Genomic DNA, 23858 nt, shown 5'->3' with positions numbered 1-23858 from the left:
AAAGAGCCTGTCATGCCACATATGAAGAGGCACTTAGAGAACATGCCCCACCTTCAAAACCATATTGCAGAGGCAATGGGAAGATGTGGGACAAAAAAAAACAACAAAATGCAGCCACTACCCGGCCACAGGAAGACATCAGGCAGGAGGGCCAACTGAAGAGTAAGAGGTACAGGATCTGCCCAGCTGCCAAAGACAGACAAGTCAGCAGTGGGTGTTCTCAGTGCACCAGGCCTGTGTGCAAGGAGCACAAACATGTAGCTGTCATTTTTGCAAGTAAGCACTGAGATGGCACTGTACCCATGCGATTTTATTTTGTCAATTTTATTTTCTCTTATTCGGTCACATTCATTACAGTTGCACTGCAGATACACTACAGTTCATTTTAAGTGTCAATGGTTACCATTGATATGTGTGTGTGTTATGTGTGAAAAGTGGGAAATAAACATATTTCAAGTGTCTAAACAACTGCTAACATAATTATTTTAACAAAACGATTGTATTATTTTGTTTTACCACGCTTGCATAGATGGGTAATTTTTGATGTAGTAACAAAACCTATGGAAAAAAATTAAATATATTTGTCATTGAAAAAAGATTTTAAATATTTATTGATCATGGAATTCATAGATCAGGGAATCTTTAATGCTGAAATAAATAGATTTCAAAAGATAAAACAAACAAACAAAGCCCAGCCAAGCATGAAATAACAGAGAAAATTAATATGGGTCATTCCATACCTATGTTGTGCATTAGAAGGGGTTTGCATAGCTTGTGCATCAAAGGGTTAATTTATGTTTTCGTTTGATACTGATTCTATGTGAGACAGATACCTGAATGGCAATTGGCACAATTTGGTCCAATTCATTCTTGTACAGTAGGCAGATGGGTGCAGTCAAATGGCGCTCGCTGCTGGCTGCTGGCACTCCATTCAGTATTTCATAATCCACAATGTAGATGTTTCCTGCCTGCAAACGTGTACACAGGGGGATAGTTTAGAACAAATGATTTGTAGGTTAAAATAACACTGATCTGCATCTTTTATAGAAACTAAAATATGCAAAGGATGTCACAATACAGGCGAGTTTTTGATTTTATAACTGACCAGCTGTTGAAATGATTTATGTCTTATTGTTTCTGACCTGTAATTCCTCTTGTAGTGTGCTTCCTTTCTTCAGACAGCCCTTAACCATCTCATGTGTGACTGGAAATTTGTCTGGAAGTTTCATGCACTTCCTGATCATGACAGGATTGCAGCCGTTCAAAAACTGATAGCCAAACATGTAATCCTTATTCCAGTCTTGCATCACGTTATCTGTGCAGATTTCAAAGGGGAAACTTGAGTCAAATGTCAAAGGCTTTACAGGTATGAAAACTGTGTCTCCACATCGTTCGTTTCACACAACAATTGTGTTTGGCCATGTGAGGTCCCTGTTGGAATGTACTTCTGAGGTATGTGGAATTTTTTTTTTAGTTTCTTATTTTAGGATAGATCAGTGGTTGGAGCTGAGTCTCGGGAGCATGCTAAGGTTTGAGGGAATCATTACGGTATTAGGTGCATAAAAACCCACCATTGTATGCTTGAAGATTAGGGTCTACTTAGTTAGGTTTATTTATAGGTGTGGAGTTTAATCTTCAGGGCATTCATATTATTTTTTCTCCTTTTCCCTGTTTTGACAACTGTGAAGCTATGGATTTGGTTGTAAATAGTTTTGTATGGAATCGTTGATTGGTCTGCTTTCTTCTAACTTTCATGAGGAGGATGTGGACACTTTTTTCATATTATTCGAACGTGTTGCAGACAAACAGAATTGTCTCGAAGCTGAACGCTCTTTGATGTTACAATGTGGTATGACTGGTAAGGAGCAAAAAGCTTATTCTGCTTTAAATTGGGCTGATAGTCAGAATTATGATAAAGTTAAAAGTGCAGTTCTTAAGCCAAATTAATTGGTGTAGATGACGTATAATCATATAATGTTATGAGTTTCAGAATACGAAATGCACCAACCACATTCCAGCAGCTAATGAATTGTGTGGTAGCTGGCACTGAGGAGTGAGCCGGGTTTACTTGGACGATTTGGTAGTGTATAGTAATTCATGGGAGGAACACCTTGATGGAGGCTCAGCTCACAATGAATCTAGCGAAGTGTGAATTCGCTCGGGCCACAGTGACTTATTTAGGTAAGGTCGTTGGTCAAGGCATTGTCCATCCAGTGAATGCAAAAATTGAGGCGATCAATAAGTATTCTCCACCCTGTACAAAGGGGGAGTTGATGCGCTTCCTGGGGTGGATTGGGTACTATCGGAATTTTTTGCAGGAACTTTTCAGAAATTGTTGCCCCATTGACCGATTTGTTGAAAGTGTCTTGTTTGTTTGTAGTTCAACCTGCCAAAATGTTAAAGTGCTGCTCACTAGTGCTCCAGTCCAAGTGGGATAGACCGTTTAAAATGCATGTAGATGCTAGCGAGATAGGGGCAGGAGCTGTCATTTTACAGGATGCTGAGGAGGGAGTTGAACATCCAGTATGCTTATTTGATAGGAAATTTTTGTTTTATCAGTTAAACTATTCAGTTATTGAAAAAAAAGGTGTACTTTTAAGACATGCACCTGTGTCTTAAAAGTTGATGTGAGTATGGCTTTATGGTTGTGTCTACCATTGTTTCTCTTCCCTGGGCTGGGTTGGTGAGAAATGGTGCTATGGTTAAGGTGATGTGTTCTGATACAGCATTAGATTAACATTGATGATATGCTTGAACTTATTTTACATGTAGATTAAAGCTTGCAGTAACTTGTTGGGTTTTATTTTATTGGGGGAGGGTGTGACGTCCTTGTCGGTTGTTACTTGTTATGGGTGTGTGTGTTGCGTCTGTGTTCTCTGCAGTTGACCAGCTGATTGCTGTGCGATTGGGACGCTGACATGCATGTGGTTCTCTCGCTATGAAAACAGCTCCTTACTCTTAGTACGCCTATGCTTTTGTCCCATGTTGGATTCAGTATCGGCTCTCCAGTCTTCGTCTGTTCTTCCTGGATCGAGATGGGCTTAATAATAATTCATTTTATGCATGATTGTTGAAGGGGTCATATGATGTGATTTAAATTTTTTCTTTCTCTTTGGAGCTCTTGGTGCATAAAGCTCTTGGTGCATAAAGAAGATCTGTGAAGTTGCAAAGACTAAAGTCTCAAATCCAAAGAGATATTCTTTATAAAAGTTAAGAGTCAACCACGCCCTCCTAAAATGCCTTGTTCTAACACACCCCCACGTCTACATCACGATGTGGGAAGATTTGCATAACGACACCCAAATGTTCACGCAAAGAAAGAAGGCATAACACCGCAATGTTGTGGTGACACTGTGTGTTTTGTCATGAAAGCGAAAGTACTTTGTTTGGCCTTCCAAAAGAGGACACAACTAGAAATCAGTTGTTAAGTTGTATTTACAACACTGTTCCAGAACAGTTTAACCCCAATATTCAGATGTGTGCAGTGCATTTTATGGAGGACAAGGACTGTTTCCTGAACCAGTAGCCTGTGTAGTGTGTAGCCTGTGTAATACCTGTGTCTGTTTCTATGAAGTTGGGCAGTTCCAACTTTGCAAGGACAGTCTGGCACTTCTGACTCACAGCCTGTAAGTAACGTTTTTTTTTATATTTAAAGAAATTGCCACAGTTTTCAGCAGTGTAGAGTAGGCTTGTTGTCACAAATGCAGACATTGTGTTACGTTTATGCAGCGCGATACGCAACACGTAAAAAGACAGTATAAGTCAGTATTAATTATGTCCCCCCTGGATGCAACAAATGCCTCGTTTATAATGGGTTTTATTGGTTTTGTCTCATCGCGGAAGGACACGGCATCACAGTATGGTAAGGCGCATAATATTTCCGTCACACGCTTGAGGCATTCGGCCAATCACAACGCACTGGATAGCTGGTCAATCAGAGCGCACCTCGCTTTTCAGAATGATGAGCTTTGAAAAAAATGACTTGTTTCAGAAGGGCGAGGCATAGAGGAGCAACAATAATGTGTTTTTTGAACCTTAAAGCGCATAAACATAAACTGAAGTTCTTCTGATTGGCACCTCAACTGCTGTAAATAGATGTAATAAATTTAAACTTACAGTGGATGAGTGCCAAATTCTCCCTTCTGCACAGGAATTTGGGTGTGATTTTTGATGCACAGCTGACTTTTAACACTCATTTTAAGAATGTTACTAAAGTAGCTTTTTATCATCTTCGGAATATTGCACGGTTTCTCTCTGTGCCTGATGCAGAAAGGCTTTTTCATGCCTTCATAACATCCAGGCTTGATTGTTGTAATTTCTTTTTGCAGGGTTACCTTCAAATTTGATAAGAGGCTGCAATATGTGCAAAATTCAGCTGCTCATGTTTTAACTCATACACCATCCCGCAGTCATATCACTCCTGTGCTTTCTCAACTACACTGACTTCCAGTTCAATAACGCATTGATTTTAAAATATTATCTTAACTTATAAAGCAGTACATGGGCTGGCCCCAGATTATATTAGTATTTTGGTCACAGTGTCCACGCCATATCGGTCTCTCCGCTCTGCTGGTTCTCTTACTCTGTACCAGCCTCATTGTACACTCAAAACTATGGGTGGGAGGGCTTTCTCTTTTATTGTTCCTAGGTTGTGGAATTCTCTGTCTTTTCCTATTAGGAATGCTCCGTCTTTTGATTGTTTTAAGAAATTACTCAAAACATATCTCTTTAGTGAAGCTTTTGAGTTATAATTTTACAACTGTTGTTGCCATTGTTGTTATTGTGTTGTCATTGTGATTGTTATTATGGAGTAGTGTTGTTTCTTTTATTGTTGTCTTATACTGTTGTAGCGGCTTGAGTGTAAGAACGGCGCATTACAAATAAAATGTATAATTATTATTATTATAAACACATTGCATTACACCAACTACACAAAATAACGTTCCCCTTTAAATTACGTTCAGCTGTTTTTTCGATGTAATCTCATCATCTCCTTAGTTTTTGTTTAAATGAAGAAAACAAACAAACAAGTGTCTCAGGTTACGACTGTAACCATGGTTTCCTAAAAAAAGGAAACAAGATGCTGTGTGGACAGTTACAATGCTATTGGAACGCCTCTGTGTGATTTCTTACTGTTATACTCTCATCCAGCGATGGCTTGTTTTGGGCATGGGAAGCGGGTTTTTACTGCTTGATAAATTTAAGCAGTACAGTACAATGCTTTATGTAATTGTTGTCTCCCAGTTATAGAACCCAAAATAGATAAATAAGTCTGTTATTTAAAAAAAAAAAAAACAGCAATGATGGAGAATAGTATGTGCAGTAAATACTGTATATTAATGCAGTGTGCACGTTAAAAATCAACTCTGATTTAAAGCTTGTGGCATATAAATGCACCCATCAAAACGATCACTTTATTTTGCGTTCATGTAAACACATTCAGATTAATGGCACTTAAAGTCCCCTTGTAAATCTAGCCATTGTTTGGTTCAGGTGTGCTTTATAGCATCCTGGTCATGACCTCTATGAAGTTCTGTACTTGATTCACATCATTCAAGACTTTCATTCGAGTCTTTCAAGAGGCGTTCCTGAAGCATCATAACTTCAGACACAGTGTGAATTTCATTGAAAGGGAACAAACATTCTTGACAGAGGAAGAAATCATCCAAACCTAGTAGAGTGTTCTTGATATCGTAATGTGCCAGTATTTTTTTAAAATCTGAAATGTCTTTCCAGGAGTCAGAGCCACCATCAACTTTGTCAATATTTAAAGCCTGAATCCTGAAACAGAATGCATACAGTATAATTAGAAACATGAACACTATTTGCATGGTACTGCATTTATGATGAATTTCATTCTGTAACAAATTCTGTAACAAATCTGTGGCCATGACTCAGTCCCCCAAACTTACGCTTTAAAGAAATTCCCTTTAAAATCTGAATCTTTTTCTTCATCAAACTGAACATCTTTAGGAAGTTCACCCATTTTGGCATCTATGCTCTCAGGGAAGCCCGGGCTCCACTCATTCCATCTTCAACAAAAAAATGACAACATTTACTTGTACATTACACCAAGAATTACATTTACAGGTGAAGTGTTTTATTTTTTCCTTACGGACCAATTTAATGGCAAATTATAAGTAAGATATTTGTCAGTTGCCTTGCTTTTTTCACAAAATGTACAAATTGCAAAGAATCAGAGAGTGATTAGTCACATGGCATTTACAGCTCAAGTAACTTGCTAAAAAGTGCCTGAGAATTTGAATGGAAATCCTCCTTTTCTAAGCCCCAGATTACAAACTTCTTCTGGTCTTAAATGGTAATAGACAGATAGTGTGCTTAACCAATATACATTAACCTGCCATCTCAATTGGATGATGACCATGTCGCTCACTCCTGAGTATGCTAGTACTGTCACCTTCAAATCCCTTGATTTATTGTTACATCAAGACAAGACAGTTGTCTTGTATCTACATTTTATTTCTACCTAAATGTTTTGCATTTGAATGTTTGTTTTACCCCATTTTACTTTATATATATATATATATATATATATATATATATATATATATATATATATATATATATATATAGTGAAAATATTCCTTAAGTTTTCAGAAGACACATTAAACATATTTAACAGTGGTAATAATGTGACATATAATAACCATTGTTATAATCCAACATAAAAAGAACCACACCAATTGAATATTGTTCAAAACTGAAACTGTTTTATCAAACCTGAATGTTTTCTGTCTAGATTCCAGTTCGTTTTGTCTTTGCTTTATGATGTCATCTTGAGGCAATCGAGCTAAACGAAAACACAAAGAAATATATAGCACATATTTTACACATATAAAAGACAGTGTAAAATGAAAAAATAAAATAAAAAATAAATTATAAAAATAATAATAATGCTTTATTAAAAACTGGATAATGAACAAAGTGAGTTTGTACGTACCAGTGCCTTCTCGGATAATCACTTGATTGTCGTTTAGTAACCAGCAATAACAGGGGAATTCAAAGCATTTTCCAGAGGGTGTTTTCACTTTGATATCCTTACAAAACCATGGATTATTGACAAGATGATTCTTCTTTTCAAGTTTCACCTGGACAATGTCTCCAAGGTCCTTCTTCACAAGGATGTCGAAATAGATCTCCTTTAATGACAGTTTTCATTAGACAATCATGTTGTAGATGGCTCAAGGAAAACAATGCACAAAGAGCGCATGTATTTAAGAGGGTAAATAAAGCCTGTTGTAAATGACATAATTCCTGCTGCTAGTTGGTGGCACTATGACCATGACTCAAAACAGCCACATCCATATGATCCAAACATACAACACCAATTTGATCTGAATCAGACAATTAATGCATATAGAAGACACAAGACACTACCCATTTCCCTTTTTTTGTCATAAATGTATTCCTTCACAATGGCAACAGCTTTCATTTATCAAAAATCCTTTGGCAATTGAGCATCTTCGTCTTGTCTTGCTATAATGGTGAGAATTTAAAAATTCAGTCTGCAATTATGCACCCAAGGAATCTATAAAGACTAGTCTCACGACAATAGGCAAGTAATCAAAAGCTATTAACCTTTTTTATAAGTCATAAACGCCAGAAAACGTCTCAGGTTACGAATGTAACCATGGTTCCCTGAGTAGGGAACGAGACACTGCGTCCTCTAGGGGTCGCTATGGGGGAACACCTCATCGTGACCCGTGTCTGAAGCATACATTGAAAAAACACCAACGAGTTGGCCGGCAACAGCCTCTGACGTCACTACCGGCGCGACTATAAACAGGCACTGGGAGAACACGTCATTCACTTCTTCGTCTGAAGCTTGCGTCCGAAGCATGGCAGGGAGCTAGAGGATGCAGTGTCTCGTTCCCTACTTCAGGGAACCATGGTTACATTCGTAACCTGAGACGTTCCCTTTCAAGGGAACTTCAAACTGCGTTCTCTAGGGGTCGCTATGGTGAACAGTATACCCACGCCGCCATGCTGAGGGGAGTGCAGCCCAGAATCATGGCGAACACTAAGTACCAACTCTACCATTTCGATGGGAGTTGCCCCTGGGACGTTTAGACGGCTGTCTGTGACAGTACCCCTTACGGCCAAAGGCCTAAGCTACATACCCAACTTAATTGTTAGGGCCTCAGCCCGGGGTAGAGCTGAAGGCTTGGAATCAGGAAAGATTCCTTTAAAGGGATATGGCTAGGAACCTAGCATTTTATACTTGCCTGTCACACAGGGGCTACCGCTTGCTTCCGCAAAAGCTTGCTGAAGGAGCTGTCTCAACAGATCTCCAGTAGCAACACCCTGTTTAGATAGGTTTCCGAGGATACATAGGTGGAGTGGTGCCCAAGATGAACGGGGCTTTTACCAACTCAAGAAAGGTCATGAAGCAACCGCGCGAAGCCCTCACCATATAGGATTTTAGAAAGAACGCAGAGTACTAGGGTGCGAACTTACCACAGTGTGGATTTCAGAAAGTGTGCAAAGACTTCACGTGCACACTTACCATAGCATGGATTTTTCAAATACTGTTCTAAGGAAGGGCTCTTGTGGCACTCTGATAGAGCAGCTCATAGATGGAATGGTGCATCTCAAAACAGTATGTTTGAGAGTCATCAACTCGATCTGTGGAAATAATGCTGGAGCGCTCTGGGGAAAAACAGTGAACTCAGTGTCATATGAGAGGAGAACTCCTGAATCCAGAGTAGCGCGCTCATAGGCGACCCTTCTTGGAAAAGGGGAGCGCTGCTAAACTACCACGAGAATCGCCCGAATAGCCCCTCATGTTGAGGGAAGCGATGCTTGAAGTGTATAAACGAATACACATTGGCTGAATGGAGCCCAAGGAACCAAGGTCTAATCATCTCAAGAAAGGGAACAAGGCAGAGCGCGTAACCCTTACCATACAGGATTTCAGAAAGTGCGCAGAGTCTTGCATGCACATTTACCAATACGTGGATTTTTAGAAAGTGTGCAAAGTGTTCACATGCACACTGACCACCATGTGGTTTTCAGAAAGTACACAGAGCTTAGCGTGTGTACCTAAAGGTTCCTAAGCATCGCAGAGGCGCTGAACCCCACGGGAGAGGCAAGCTCAAATTTTACAAACCTCTAGCGAGGGGAGCATCACCTGAGGCAGCATACACAAGAAGACTTCTGTAACTGCCACCTTCACTTTCCGCTGGATGCGACAGCACCTGGGTGACCTGGCTGGACATCCATGAAATTCCCTGCAGTGCTGTGCCAGGCCTGATGATCAAGGAGGCTCCCGCAGAAACCTGTGATCTCAGCCGCCTAATACCGGAACAAGAAGCTGGGTGGCTGGTGCTGACGAGTGTTTAGTAAACACTGTAACTGAGCACTGCAAAGGAAACTCACAGAGTTCATTATTAGACATATAACCACCAGCAATTTACACATAAGTATATACAGAAAGGGTTATTTTCATACTTCCACCCTCCTGCGCTGAAGCCCCGCTCAAGGGGCGACTCCTTTTAGTCCGGACCATCAGTAAGGTGGTTGCTATGAACATAGAACCAGCCAAAAACATTATAGGTCCAGCATAGGAGACTGTTATGCGTTAGAGGTTTCCACCTAAACTCGATCAGGTGGAGAGCTGGTGGTTACAGGGGAATTAGGAAGGGTAGGAAGGGGAGGATAAAAGCAGAAGTTAAAAATCCCTAAAGGGAATGAGTAGATACCTCAGTATCACTCTGACTCAGATGAGAATGCTGCCTCGTCTGGATCACATCCCTTAGGTTCTGCTTACCTCCTTGTGACCCACAATTCCTCTTACCCCTGCCCGCAGGTGGGGGAGTAGCGCGAGTCATGACACTAGCCTTCTGTTCCCGTCTTTGATCCTCAGATCGAGACAGGCCAGGACCCCTATGTTGTTCAGGCTCAGACCTGGACCTTCATGGAACGAAGGATCTGAAAGCAGCGGAGTGCGCCTTTGTCTCCCCGAACTTCTTGATCACCGTCTCAACGGAAATACCGAAAAGTTCAGAAGGCGAAACCTGAGCATCGAGAAGAAAGCCTTTTCTTTCTTCCTGATGTCTGCTAGGTTCATCCACAGAAGTCTCTCCGCCACCACCATGGCCGCCCATAGTCCTGCGCTTGGGCAGAGGCAGCCTGCTTGGTAGCCCGGAGAGAGTCCTGTGGTGCGGCACAGCTCGGCTACCTGATCAGGAAAAAGGCCTTCGCCTCTATCCTGGTCTCTTAGCAGATCAGTCTGATATGCTTGAAGCACCACCATCATGTGTAATAAAGCCACAGCCTGACCTGCTGCTGCGTATGCCTCGCCATTTAAGCGAGATGTATTTCTTGAAGGGGCTTAGATGGCAAGGAGGGAGATAAAGAGAGGATGTCTCCCCCACAGAATGAAAGCTCTTTCTACAGGGGGGCATCCTCTCATAGCCGTTTTTCGCGCATCGCCTCGATGTCGGCAAAACTCTAATGCCGAAACCGATGGATGTGAGAAGAAAACGGCCTCTTTCATTTCCTTTCTATCTCTGTATGGAGGTCAGGCAGAAATGGAAGGCTCACCTGAGTTGGAGGGCTATGGTTGGAAAGATAACGCTCATCGAGGCGCGATCCATAAACTCCAACAGCTCTACATACGCAGGGCAGGAGAATTGAGAAGGCTCAGCCTCAGCTTCTTCACCATCCTCAAATATCTCCTGCTTCTCCTGGGTAAAAACCCAGCAGAGCACTAACCTCAGTATAAGAAAGTGTTAAAGATATGACATCATCCTCCCGAGGCTCTCTCTCGTCCGCCGCCATTTTGAGCGCGAAAGGGAAAGTCCCTCTTTAAATCATTCAGACAGATCCACCTGAAATTCTCACGGACGTCCGTGCCTCAGCAGCGGCAGGTCCTGAACCGCGGGAAGCAGATGGCTGCCTTTTATTTCCTCTGAAAGAGAGACGAACGAGAGCGGAGCTTTTTCCTTGAAAAAATGCTCCCAATGCACGCAGATCCCTCCTCAAAGACATTGCGTGCGTGCTCTTTACCCTAACAAATGACGCAAAGATCGTGTGTGTCATCGGGTGTCAAATAACGCAGACACGGATGCACACATTGTCTAAACGCTTGCTAGTAGTCGCCATGATAGACAGAGAAAGAGCGCTCTTACCGGTTCTTTCAGATGCACGCTTCGAACAAAACAGTCAGTGAAGACGAAGAAGAGAATGACGTGTTTTCCCGGTGCCTGTTTATAGTCGCGCCTGTAGTGACGTCAGAGGCTGTAGCCGGCCAACTCGTTGGTGTTTTTTCAATGTATGCTTCAGACACGGGTCACGGCGAGGTGTTCCCCATAGCGACCCCTAGAGGACGCAGTTCGAAGTTCCCTTGAAAGGGAACATCTTTTTTGTCACATCTTGTGAGCACTAGGTGTCACTGTTGCAAAACTATGCAGGTACCCTCAATGGCTATGACACAAACTAATTTTGGTCTGAACACGTTAAAGCATTAAGGAGATAGAGCCTCATACATTTCGACATGCTCAACAACAAATTTGCTCACATGTTATTTTTCAAAAGTCAGAAGAAGAACGGTCTTGGAGGAGTTCAAAAAGCAGGTCCTCAGTGTAATTCCAAATGTTAAACAGCCATTCATTCAAAATTATGGCACAGGGTGCATTTTCATATGGCACAATAATTTTGCTTCTAGAGTTCATGGTTCAAAATGTATCAGCTGTTAGTGATGCTAGAGGGTTTAACATAATGACTACAAATTTGCTAAAGCAACAGTTCAGATTGTCTTCTATGTGTCAAAATGCATACCTTTCCTATGTGTGGTTCTATGGGCAGCCATAGGCCTCAACAGAAGAATAAGAAGACTAAAAGGTACAATAGGTGCCTATGCAACTTCAGTGCTTGGACCCTAATAATAATCTTTAGTAGAACAATAGGGCATTTTAGAAAAAGTTTAACAAAATGCAAAGCATTTTTAAATTCAAGCTATAATATTGAGTGAAAGGATGTTTGGAGGTTGTCTGAGAAGTACTGTCTCACTGAAATTTATTTTAAACATGATATTTAAACACCAAAATTAAAATACAGTTATCTGAAAAAGACATTGTCCTAATGTTTAAGCACATGAACGATGATAAGAATAATAAAAGCTTAATACATCTATTTATTGGGAAACACCATATTCAAAAGCAGAAATGGGCGAATACTAAACCCAATAAATACCTAACTTTCATTCTCTGACAATATAATGTTTGTTATTTATCAGGAGACAAGCACTGAAGCTCCGTTAAAAACACTAACAATAATGAGATGCTACATTGTTCTTCCGCTCTTGAGTCCATGGCAGGTCATAGAAACACTTGCAGGAAAGTTATGAAATTTGGCAGACAGATAGAGGGCAGTCTCAACATTAGTCATAGAAATTAGCTGGAAGTGAATTACAACTTTAAATTTACAAGTGACCGTGCCTGTTCTTACAGGAAAAATTAAGTGGATTATAATTCTGAATTATGATGTTTTTGATGTCAAAATCTGGATAACATTATAAATGAAACTCAGAGAACAGTACAAAATAAAAAAGGCAGTTCATGACCCCTTTGAGGTAAAATATAGGATAGCATTTCTATTGGATATTTTCTTTTTCTAACATGTTGTCTTTTAAGACATGTGAGCATGTATTATTGTTCTGTGTATTTTATTATAATTTGGAAAAATATATTATATCCATTTGTCCATTCTTTTAACTGATAATTTCTACAGGATGAAATAATTTATTTTGACAGCAGCATGTATTGATAACCTGTTTCATGAAACCCAAACTACGCTCCATAAGGGCCATATGTTTGAGAGCCTTAGATTTTTGAGTCAAAGAGATTTTGAAAGCAGCTTTCAAAAGACAAAAATTAATACAATTTTGACATTTGATACGATCACACGTGCTATTAGATCGTTCAGTGCGGCACATCATCAACTGCTAAATTAAAATCTGCATACGGTATATGCATTAGCTGACGCTGAACTAGAGGCGGACCTGCTCACTTGCCATGCTTATCACAACCATAGATCACAACTGTTCAGTGTTTTCAAAATGTTTATTTTATGTTTAAATACACATTGTAATAGTGTGTGTGTGTGTGTGTGTGTGTGTGTGTGTGTGACTCTGAACCACAAAACCAGACTTAAGTGTCAGTTTTTTGAGATTGAGATTTATACATAATCTGAAATCTGAATAAATGAATTATTGGAAAGATGTGAAAAGGATGATAGAGAATATCCTTGGTGTATACATTACACATTCACCTTTACTCTGTTAATTTCATTTAGATTCTGTGGAGATCAAGTTCAAAAAGACAGAATATATTGTTTCTTTAAATTGGAAAATAATGTGCACCAAATATAGGACGTTGGCTGACAGAAATGGTAACAAATATGCCAATGGAAAAAATAACTTGAGATAAATCAATTTTAATGGAGTTTGGGAATGGTTCAAATTATTTGTTCTTAAAATGTGGTGGAGTTGGAAATGTGTTGATAGAAGACTAAGAAAATAGGTGATACTGTATATTAATGTAAAATACTGAGAAATTTTTCTCATTTTTGGAGATTTTCTTGTTGTCTATTACATTCACATGTGTATAGTTAAAATGCAATTAACTTTTTAAAAAAAAAATTAATTTAATTGAAAAAAATTGATGATCGTATAAGAGAAATTATCAGAGAGGGGAATTGTGGAGGAAATTTTCAAATTAATCATAAAATCAGTTGATCATCATACTTCCTTTTTCTGCAGGCCTAACATTTTAAGTACATTTTGGGGAACAGAAATGTTCTAACCGTGATTAGTGTTGCAATAATGAAACATGGACAGACGAGACTGCTAGACATCTGTCTGAAATTACTAATAACCATACGATCTCATGATTTGAGGAGCAAGATGAAGTAATCAGTAACAGAGAGTGGTTCCTGATTTGTTACATAAGTGAAACAATCATATTAAAGGAAAATGAAAATGTAATGTGACATTGTAGTAATCATCAGCAAGATGGAAACCCCCTTTCCACACAATATGTATAAAATTTTGTCCTGATGTGATCAGGCTTTGTGGACAATAAAGAATAGGGGTAACATTAACATAAAGTAACCCATGTTCAAGAGAGAGGGTACCGTCATTCCCTCCAAGCTGACCACAAACCTTGGAGACCTGGACATTAAAATGAGAGCTAAAATATAGTAACCCATGTTCAAAAACTGCTTTGTTCTCCCTCAAGCTTATCATTTGTGGAAGCAAAGAATGAGAGCTTCAGTATTTCCTTGATCAAAGACTGATTTAATCACCATTTGCTCTTTCACTGATCACAATCCTTCATTCTATAGACCTAAGTGTGAACGACCGCTGACTACCTCGGACTGACCAAACCGGTTTTGCCACAAGGGAAGGACACATCTTCACATGCAAAATGGACACAATATTGGTTAAACCTTCTTTATATCCATCTACAGAACTTTATTTACTGAAGTGCTGTTTGTGATACAACACTGTATGCAAGCTTACCTTTTAATGTATACTGTATATATGAATGCATGGGTCAGTGTGCAGCATTACCCATTGATGTTTGCTCTTTGTATTTTTGGCACAATGTGTAGGTTAATCTGGAATTGGTTTGGTAAGTGAATAATGCATGGGAAAAACCTTAAAGAAACATTTCTAAATATTGTTGGTTGATGATTATCTAATTTGCATTAGATTTTATATAGCCGCTGACTAACTATGTGTGTATTGTTGGTTGATGATTATCTAATTTGCATTAGATTTTATATAGCTTTTCCAAACCTCTTTCCAGAGACCGTTGGCATTTGTGTGTATTGTTGGTTGATGATTATCTAATTTGCATTAGATTTTATATAGCTGATGTCAGTTAATAACAAATAATCTCTTGATTTATTTGTTGAATCTAGAATAAGGTTTACCTTACTACTTTCAGGAAACTTCAGTTTATTTTTTCATAAGATAACGTGTAAAATCCATAGAAACATCCAATTCAGTCACTTGCTTCTATCAATCTTTTGCACTTTTTCCATTCATTGTACCCACTTAGTTGTTGTTAGTTACTCTTGTCTATATTTTCTTTTTAATAAAACACTTTTTATTACACTTGTGTCTTCCTTGTGTTGATAATACACTAAGATGCTCTACATTTTAACAATATCTCTAAAATCCTTCAGATTGGTCAAACTACAACTTCCTCCATCTATGTAATTCTTATTTATTCAACAATCTTCAATGAGAAGGAGAAATTCCTGGCTGGTGCCCCATAAAATAGTATGACCAAAACTTAATAATAATATTTAAATCCAGAGCTATTACACTGGTGGTGCTATTTAGATGTAAAACCACTACATTTAGTGGTGCCCTGTATGAGGCTATTGAACATTGAGATTGTTACAACATGATGGTACCTTTGCTATGTGCCTTTCCTATATAAACTTTTGTGTCCTTGTTGCTTTGTATTAGTTAGACTCTCAATGCTTAAAGTCAGGTAAGATCTTCTAGATGTATTGTCCTTCGTATCAGAATGTTCTGCTTTTTATTCCTCAAACAATTATAATGCTTCATACTATTTGTACCATAGTTTGGGTAAAACTGCACCAATCCTGCAGACCAGCAATAAACATGCAAATGGGAAATAAAACGGACACAAAGAAAGTTTCTTCCGCTCAAAATTCACGCCTCTGATTGGGCATTCCACCCAAAAGGTGGGTATGAATAGAAACTGTTAAAAGTTATTTTCTTGGGATAATCTGTGCTCAGAAACCCTTGCTTTTCGAGACGACCACTATCCAAGACTCCTCAAAACTCCAATCCCCAATCCCCCCCAGATCCCACATCCCCAGGTCCTTCCACCCCCTCCCACTAATCTGCCATGTGCCTTGCGCTGCTTTATTTAACTTTATTTTTATTTTTTATTATGTCTTTTTTTACATTCCCTTATTGTATAGTTGTATCTTATATTTTATATGTGATCTAGATTTTTAGGCTCTACTGTTAGTGTTATCTGTATGCACCGGGGGTCTGAGAGTAACGCAATTTCAATTCTCTGTATGTATGTACTGTACATGTGGAAGGACTGACAATAAAGCAGACTTGACTTGACTTGATTTGTCTCTGTGTGCTGCTCACAATTCGAAGTCACTGAATGTTTGATATCTTGCTACATGCTAAGTTAATACTAATACTGTATGAAGTAGGAAAGCTATTCTTTCTTGGCTAGGAAAATAATCTTTCCTAGAATTGATAAATGATTATACTGTCGGTGGATAAACAGATTAAATAATTGTAATATTGATTCTGCTACAGTTAATTCTGATATTTAATCTAAATATTTATAATGAATTATAACCTGTTATAAGTAATCATAAATATTTCCCCTTTAAGCTAATTTGCTACAAGCATTTGATCAGTGAGCATCATCAGCTTTTCAAAGTGTTGCTAATTTTCTAATAATTCAACAAACCAGAGTAGGACTGTGAATCGATTCGATTCACAATTCATAGGTTTTCGATTCAATTCAAGAATGATTTTTGCAAACTCAGAACTATTCAGTGTGATTCAATTTCCAATTAAATTCGATTTGATTACATTAACGATTCGATTCTGCATTCTTTAAGTGCATTCACAGGATTATTTAAATGCTTCCTCTAAATTCTTTAAATGCTTAGTCAGGGGGCAAATTACACAGCAGCGTTTAAGTGCTAAGTGACGTGACATACAGCCAAGTATGGTGATCCACACACACACACCGTGAACACACACCCGGAGCAGTGGGCAGCCATTTATGTTGCGGTGCCCGGGAAGCAATTCGGGGTTCGGTGCCTTTCTCAAGTGTACCTCAGTTGTGGTATTGCCGGCCCGAGACTCAAACCCACAACCTTAGGGTTAGGAGTCAAACTCTCTAACCACTAGGCCACGAATCCTCCCCGCCCCCCCCAAAGAACCATAGGTTAGCAAAAAGCGCTTTTGTACATTGTTAGATTACATTTACATTACATTTATGCATTTAGCAGATGCTTTGCGACTTACAGTGCATTCAGGCTAACAGTTTTTACCTAACGTGTGTTCTCTGGGAATCGAACCCACAACCTTTTGCGTTGCTAACGCAATGTTCTACTACTGACCCACGGGAACACTAGTGCCTGATGCTATTTTAAGATGCTAGTGGCATTTACCATGGCATATGTAGAAATTTTATGTAAAAAGAGCTTTAAAATGATTATGTATAGGCTAACATTCAGTCACCAGGGGCGCAGCCATCATTTCAGAAATGACAGAAATATCAAATATAATAATTTTATGTAGGCCTATGTATCTATAGCCCTATTTGGACGGGGCTAGTTTTACAGGGGGTCATTAGAGAAATTTGTATTTCAGACGTACTTGATGATTTTAATCCATCCGAATCTCTGTAATAATTCCAGAGCAAATTCTCTACTGTTTTTCAGAAAACTCAAACCTACCAAAAGATACCCACCAAAATAAATGATCCTCTGAGAAAACTAATCCCACCCGAATGCGAATGTCTGTGTTTGTCGGCGATATTCTATTTCACAACACATTTCCTTGTGTGTTTTGGCCAATGTGAATTACTGTAGATGCTCTTACTGCGCGCATGTTTGATTTATTTGCTTCCCGGCAAAAAACAAACAAACAAACAAACAAACAAAAAAAACAATAATAAAATCAAGATCCAGATCAGGCAAACTGTTAAGACTGGCTATTGTAATATCAGCGTCAGGTAAGATACTCACGTTTATTAATGCACTCAATTACATATTGATTTAATTACAGATGTAGCCTACCTTTATGAAAATTAAACATGGGTTTACTCCAAAAAAAAAAAAAAGTTCAACAAAAGTAACCACACATTAACATGGTTTTGCTATAGCCATTTAGCTTCACCATGGTATTTGTGTGATAATACTAATGGTAATCAATCCGGATGACTATACGCAATGCACACATACAGAGCGTGTGATCTCTGTGACGCCCATATGTACAAAACAGACCCTCCCACCTCTGTAATAAACATGGAGATGTTAGTCCCATCCGAACTGGTACATGAAAATCACAGACGTCAGGTGGTAAGAATCAAAACTCAAACGTAGTTTAGAAAACTAGTCCCGTCCAAATAGTGCTTATAATTATTATTATTATTATTATTATTATTTTATTATTATTCTATTATTATTATTATTTTTACAAGGAATTCTTTTCTTATCTCTTACTTTGAATTTGCTATAAGAACTCAAATTCACTGCTGGACAGTAATCAATCATTTGTAATCTATATTGTTTTCCTAATGGCAATTTTATGATTGTTTTATATACTACAAACAATTATTTAAAATTTCTTCACAGAATTAGGTATTAAATATACTTTCTAGTTTCTGTACTGTAATAAATGTCAGTTAGCCATGTATCATTCATATATTTTATTTATTTATTGTTTATTGCCTTAACGTTTCATCAGTTCATTCTGCTTTTTATTCAGCTTTTTATGCACGATAGATGTCTTTGTCCATATTAGGAATTTCCTGACACGTCTTAAAGTGATAGTTCACCCAAAAATTAAAATTACCCCATGATTTACTCACCCTCACGCCATCCTAGGTGTATATGACATTCTTCTTTCAGACAAATACAATAATCAATTTAATTATATTTAAAAGCATCCTGGCTCTTCCAAGCTGTATAATGGGAGTGAATGGTAGCCCAAATTGAATCAATCCATTATAAAAGAAGGCCACACGGCTCCGGGGGCTTAATAAAAGCTTTCTAAAGCGACGCAATGTGTTTGTGTAAGAAAAATATCCATATTAACAGCATAATAAATCTTACTCTCTAACTTCTGCTAACTGTCGTACGCACATTCATGAGAGAGTGGTGTCCACAGAATGATGTAAGACGTAGGCAAACGCGGTGATGAAAGTGGAAGTGACAAACGTGAAAGCGCAGAGGAGAGAGCAAAAAAAAAACACCGGTCATGAATTAGCATTACAAAACGAGGATTTGTAAAGAAAAAATGTTGGATGATTTCAATATAAGCCAAGAGGACACTGGTTTTCTTTTGCTGTAGACAAAACTTGTTTCTCGTGAGACTTACATATTCTCATAGGGACCTTACGCTATGCCTACGTCCTGCATCATCCACTGGATGCCACTCTCTCGTGAACGTGCATACGACAGTGAGTGGAAGCTAGAGATTAAGGTTTATAAAGCTGTAAATATAAATATTTTTCTTACAAAAATGCATCACTTCACTTCAGATGCCTTTATTAACCCCACAGAGCAGTGTGGACTTCTTTTATAATTGAGTTTTTTGGATTTGTTTGAAGCGTGCATTTTGAACATGGTAAGGCGATCTTTATTCTATCATGGCGAGCACTAGCAAAATGTTTAGAGGGTGTGTGCATTGTGTCATTGTTATTTGACACCTGATGACACACACGAGCTCTGCATTTTTTATTTGGTCGAAGAGCACACAAGCGATGCCCTTGAGTGGGCAATTTGCATGCATTGTGAGCATTTTCTGATGAAAAAGCTCTGCTCTCGTTTGTCTCTCTTTTCAAGGAAAAAGGGGGGAAGCCATCTGCTTCCCGCGGTTCAGGACCCGCCGCTGCTGAGGCACGGAGGAGAATGAGCTTGTGGGGATCAAAGGTGCATCTGGTTGATGAGTTTAGAGAGGGGCTTTACCTTTTGCGCTCTTCGGCTGTGGACGAGAAAGTGCTGCTGGAGGACGATGTTATTTCTTTAACATTGTCTGATCCTGAGGCTAGTGCGCTGCTGGGTTCGGCCCAGGAAAGGCAGATGTCTGAGGACGGTAAAGAAGCTGAGGCTTAGCCTTCACAATCCTCCTGCCCTGCGTATGACGAGCTGTTGGAGGTTATAGATTGTGCCACGGCAAGGCAAGGCAAGGCTGGACTTGCCATGAAAGCATGCTAAGAAGATGACACCGCGAGATCGTCTCGATGAGCGTTATCGTGATCCACACTCTCTCTCTCTCTCTCTCTCTATATATATATATATATATATATATATATATATATATATATATTATTGTGCTGCTGGTTATGTGTGTATAATCCTTCTTTGCAGTGTTCTTCCGGGACCAGTGGGTTTCTGTCCCTTCTAAGGTGGGTCCTCTGTGAGCAACGCCGCCCCTTGGCTGGATTCAGAAACCGGGTGCTCGACTTGCAGTGTTTCTTCACTCGTCAATATTAAGTACAGCCGGTATGATAGCCCTGGTTCCGGCTTCATGCTTCCTGGATCATGGGGCCAGGTCACAGGCTTCTGCGGGAACCTTCTTGATCATCAGGCCCCCGGCATGGCACTGCAAAGGTTTTCCTGGATGTCCGGCTAGGTCACCCTGAGGGGCTTCCTGGTCACCTGGATATCCCCCTTGCTGAGTCATCGAGCGGGAAGTATAGGTGGCATTTTTGAGAATCTTCTTGTGTAATGCTGTCTCGGGCAGAGCTCCCCTCACCTTAGAGGGTTGTATTTGAGCTTGCTTCTCCCATTCGGTTCAGCACTTCTGGCCATGCTTGGGAAGTTTTAAGCACACAAGCGGTTCTACTCTTACATGAGAGTTGAGTTCTCTGTTTTTCCAGTGCACCTGGAGCCAGCAGCATCATGTGAACTAGGCCCTTCCTCCACCTCTCTGATGCGCTGAGGTTTTTGGCTAGCTTGCAGTACGCTTACCCTTCTGATTCTAACGATCATGCTGTAGGTCAAGCCCCCTCTCTCGTTGAGAGCTGGGTTTATGCTCTGGGTGTCTTGTTCCCTCAGCTAAGTAAATTACTGCCAGCTGTTCAAGCCTTGGAACATCTAGTAGGTTGAGCTCCCCTCTCATCTGAGAGCTGTGTGTTTGCCCCTCCCCTCAGCTAGGTATTTACTGCTAGCCACTCCAGCATTATACCATAGATCAAGTTGATGACTCTCAAACATATAGGTTTTGGGATGCACCATTTCATCTATGAGCTGCTCTTTCAGAGTGCCACGAGAGCCCCTTAGAATGGTATCCTAAAATCCATATTATGATAAGTGTGCACTTGAAGCCTTTGCGCACTTTCTAAAATCCACACTGTGGTAAGTCTGCACGCTTGTACTCTGTGTTCTTTTCTAAAATCCATATGGTTTACATATGGTAAGGGCTGTGCATGGTTGCTTCGTGCCCTTTCTTGAGCTGGTAAAAGCCCCGTTCATCTTGGGTGCCACTCCGCCAATGTTTTCACAGGATACCTATTTAAACAGGGCGTTGCTACTAGGGATCTGTTGAGACAGTTCCTTCTGCAAGATAATGCGAGAGCAGGCGGAAGCCCCTGTATGACAGGCCAAGACTTAGTATGATGTTAGGCTCTTGGTCATATTCCATTATAGGAATCTATTCTTGATTCCAAGCCTTGAGCTTAACCCCGGGCACAGGAGTCTGGCCCTAACAGGTAAGTTTGGGTATGTAGCCTAGGCCTTTGGTCGCAAGGGATATTGTCACGGACAGCAATCTAACGTCCCAGAGGCAACTGCCATGAAAATGGTATAGTTGGTAGAGAATGGTACAGTGCTCACCATGGTTCTGGCCTGCAATTCCCTCAGCATGGTGGTGTGGGTATATCGTTTTCCATAGCGACCACTAGAGGACGCAGTTCAAAGTTCAATAGAATGGGAACGTCTCAGGTTACTTATGCAACCAACAGTTCCCTGAGACACTGCGTCCTCTAGGTTTCTTGCCATGCTTCGGACGCAAGCTTCAGACAAAGAAGTGAATGACATGTTCTCCTGGCGCCTATTTATACTGTAGTCGCACCGTTAGTGACGTCATAGGCTGTCGCCGGCCAACATGTTGTTGCTGTTTTTCAATGTACAGGTGTATCTCAATAAATTAGAATGTCGTGGAAAAATTTATTTATTTCAGTAATTCAACTCAAATTGTGAAACATGTGTATTAAATAAATTCAATGCACACAGACTGAAGTAGACGTGAAAGACATTGCGTTGTTTTCGTATGGATTACTTTATCACAGAATATTTGTTTTCGGTAAGACTTGCTCAATTTAAAAGAAGACATGTCAAGCTTTCTATAGATCTCTCTCTCATGTCTCTGTGTTGAGTATTTGCTGAGTTACAGTTCATTTTAAATGACACGTTTCTAAATGAAGATCACCGCAGACCAAGGCAGCAGACAGCGCACCCTGTTTGTTTTCTTTATTTTGTAAATGCACAAAGTTTTGTTGTTATTATGTGTGTATACAAATAAAAGTAAACCCTTTACAGATTCGATGGATGTATTGCTCTTATCTGTACAATCAAAACTGAAAGTGTAATTTAAGTTATTTCCGGTGTTATCAGGAGAAGATGCCCCAAAACACGTATCTGTGTTAATCGACTTCAGAGGGTTGGTGTGTGCCTACAAAACCTCCACTGGCTCTGCACCCCTTTACCTAAATTCATTACTTCACACTTATGTGCCTCTAGAAGTTTGCATTCTGCAAGTAAACTACGTATTATTGTTCATCCCAAAGACACTCCTGGTGGACCCTCCTGGTGGAATGACCTGCCCAACTCAATCCCATCTTCAAGAATCGGCTAAAAACACATCTCTTCTATCTGTATTTGACCCTCTAACTCTAGCACACTAATTCTAATTCTATTCTTACTACTTGTCTTCTTTTTTAAAAAAGAGAGCTTCTAACACTAGCATTCTCTATTCTTTTTTATTCTATCAACTTGTTTTCTTTTTATTTATCATAAAAATGACCCTCTAACACTAGCATTCTCTGTTCTTTTTCTATTCTATTCTTTTTATTTATTAAAAAAATACCTTGCTATGTGTACTTTGTTAGGCTAATTGAGTCTTATCACAGCACTTACATACTGTTGCTCTTTTGTTGATTTGATTGCTTCTATTGTCCTCATTTGTAAGTCACTTTGGATTAAAGCATATGCTAAATTACTAAATATAATGTAAATGTAAAAGTGCATCTCTAACTTATGTCTTTACATATACTGTTTTGATGCTGGCTTACTTTTACATGTTTAAAATTTCTCTTACTTGCTTAGTTAATTTTAATGTATTTTCTTTAAATTGTAATGTACTCCCAATTGAAGTAAGTGGGTATCCATTGTCAAAGGAATTTGTTTTCCCCACATTAAACAAATTTCTATGAGTTCAGAGCAACAGAATAAAATGGTTCTGAATAATTGCCTATGATTATTTTATGTTCTCTTACATATGGGCGCACAAACAAGAAACAAGCAGACAAGACAAAACCATAAAACACTTTCTTTACTCTTTTATTTATATATATATATATATATATATACAATATCATAATAATAATAACTGTTAAAATAAAAATAATTAACTGTTTAAAGTTCTTACCTTTTCAAAAGTAGAAATAAAGGATTGATCCACGAGGGTTTTTTTGCTGTTCTGATTTTTTGAGTTCAGCAGCATCAGATAAATGCTGTCCGTTGTCTCAGCACAAACCTGTCTACCAGTAGATACAGAAACCTTGTAGATCGACATTGTGTCTGCATGGAAGAATGTACAATCTCTGGATCCTCAGTTTTATTCCTAAGCAAATTTATAAGAAGCTCACTTCCGGCTCAACTATCATTTGCTCCGCCTCCTTTGACATAATGTGGGTGTGGTCAGTTCTACCTTGACTTACAAGAAAAACAGAACCAGAAACTCATGTAATTCGTTAGACAAACCAGAGAATGCAGTTATGGAAAGTTAACCACCTGAGTCACACCATCAGTGCTATTTTAAAACAGGGTCTACAGCTTATACTAAACCTCTGTATCGTTTAGTT

The 23858-nt window shown here is 39.3% G+C and overlaps 1 protein-coding gene across 1 annotated transcript in view; it reads right to left on the bottom strand.

Moving 5' to 3' along the window:
- The window catches only part of LOC109065355 (polyunsaturated fatty acid 5-lipoxygenase-like), a 36231-nt gene extending 12635 nt beyond the window's left edge, over window positions 1–23596 (bottom strand). Inside the window, exons 1-7 of the mRNA XM_042743537.1 lie at window positions 23423–23596; window positions 6962–7160; window positions 6742–6811; window positions 5913–6032; window positions 5672–5781; window positions 1143–1315; window positions 834–968 (exon numbers count right to left, since the gene is read on the bottom strand). Coding sequence (XP_042599471.1) covers window positions 834–968; window positions 1143–1315; window positions 5672–5781; window positions 5913–6032; window positions 6742–6811; window positions 6962–7160; window positions 23423–23569 — 954 coding nt within the window. The 5' untranslated portion in view covers window positions 23570–23596. The remainder of the gene's footprint in view (window positions 1–833; window positions 969–1142; window positions 1316–5671; window positions 5782–5912; window positions 6033–6741; window positions 6812–6961; window positions 7161–23422) is intronic.
- Between the last annotated feature and the right edge of the window lie 262 nt (window positions 23597–23858).

The sequence above is a fragment of the Cyprinus carpio genome, chromosome A4 (genome assembly GCF_018340385.1).
Source record: "Cyprinus carpio isolate SPL01 chromosome A4, ASM1834038v1, whole genome shotgun sequence".
Taxonomy (NCBI): Eukaryota; Metazoa; Chordata; class Actinopteri; order Cypriniformes; family Cyprinidae; genus Cyprinus; species Cyprinus carpio.
This window is presented reverse-complemented; position numbering and strand designations above follow the sequence as displayed.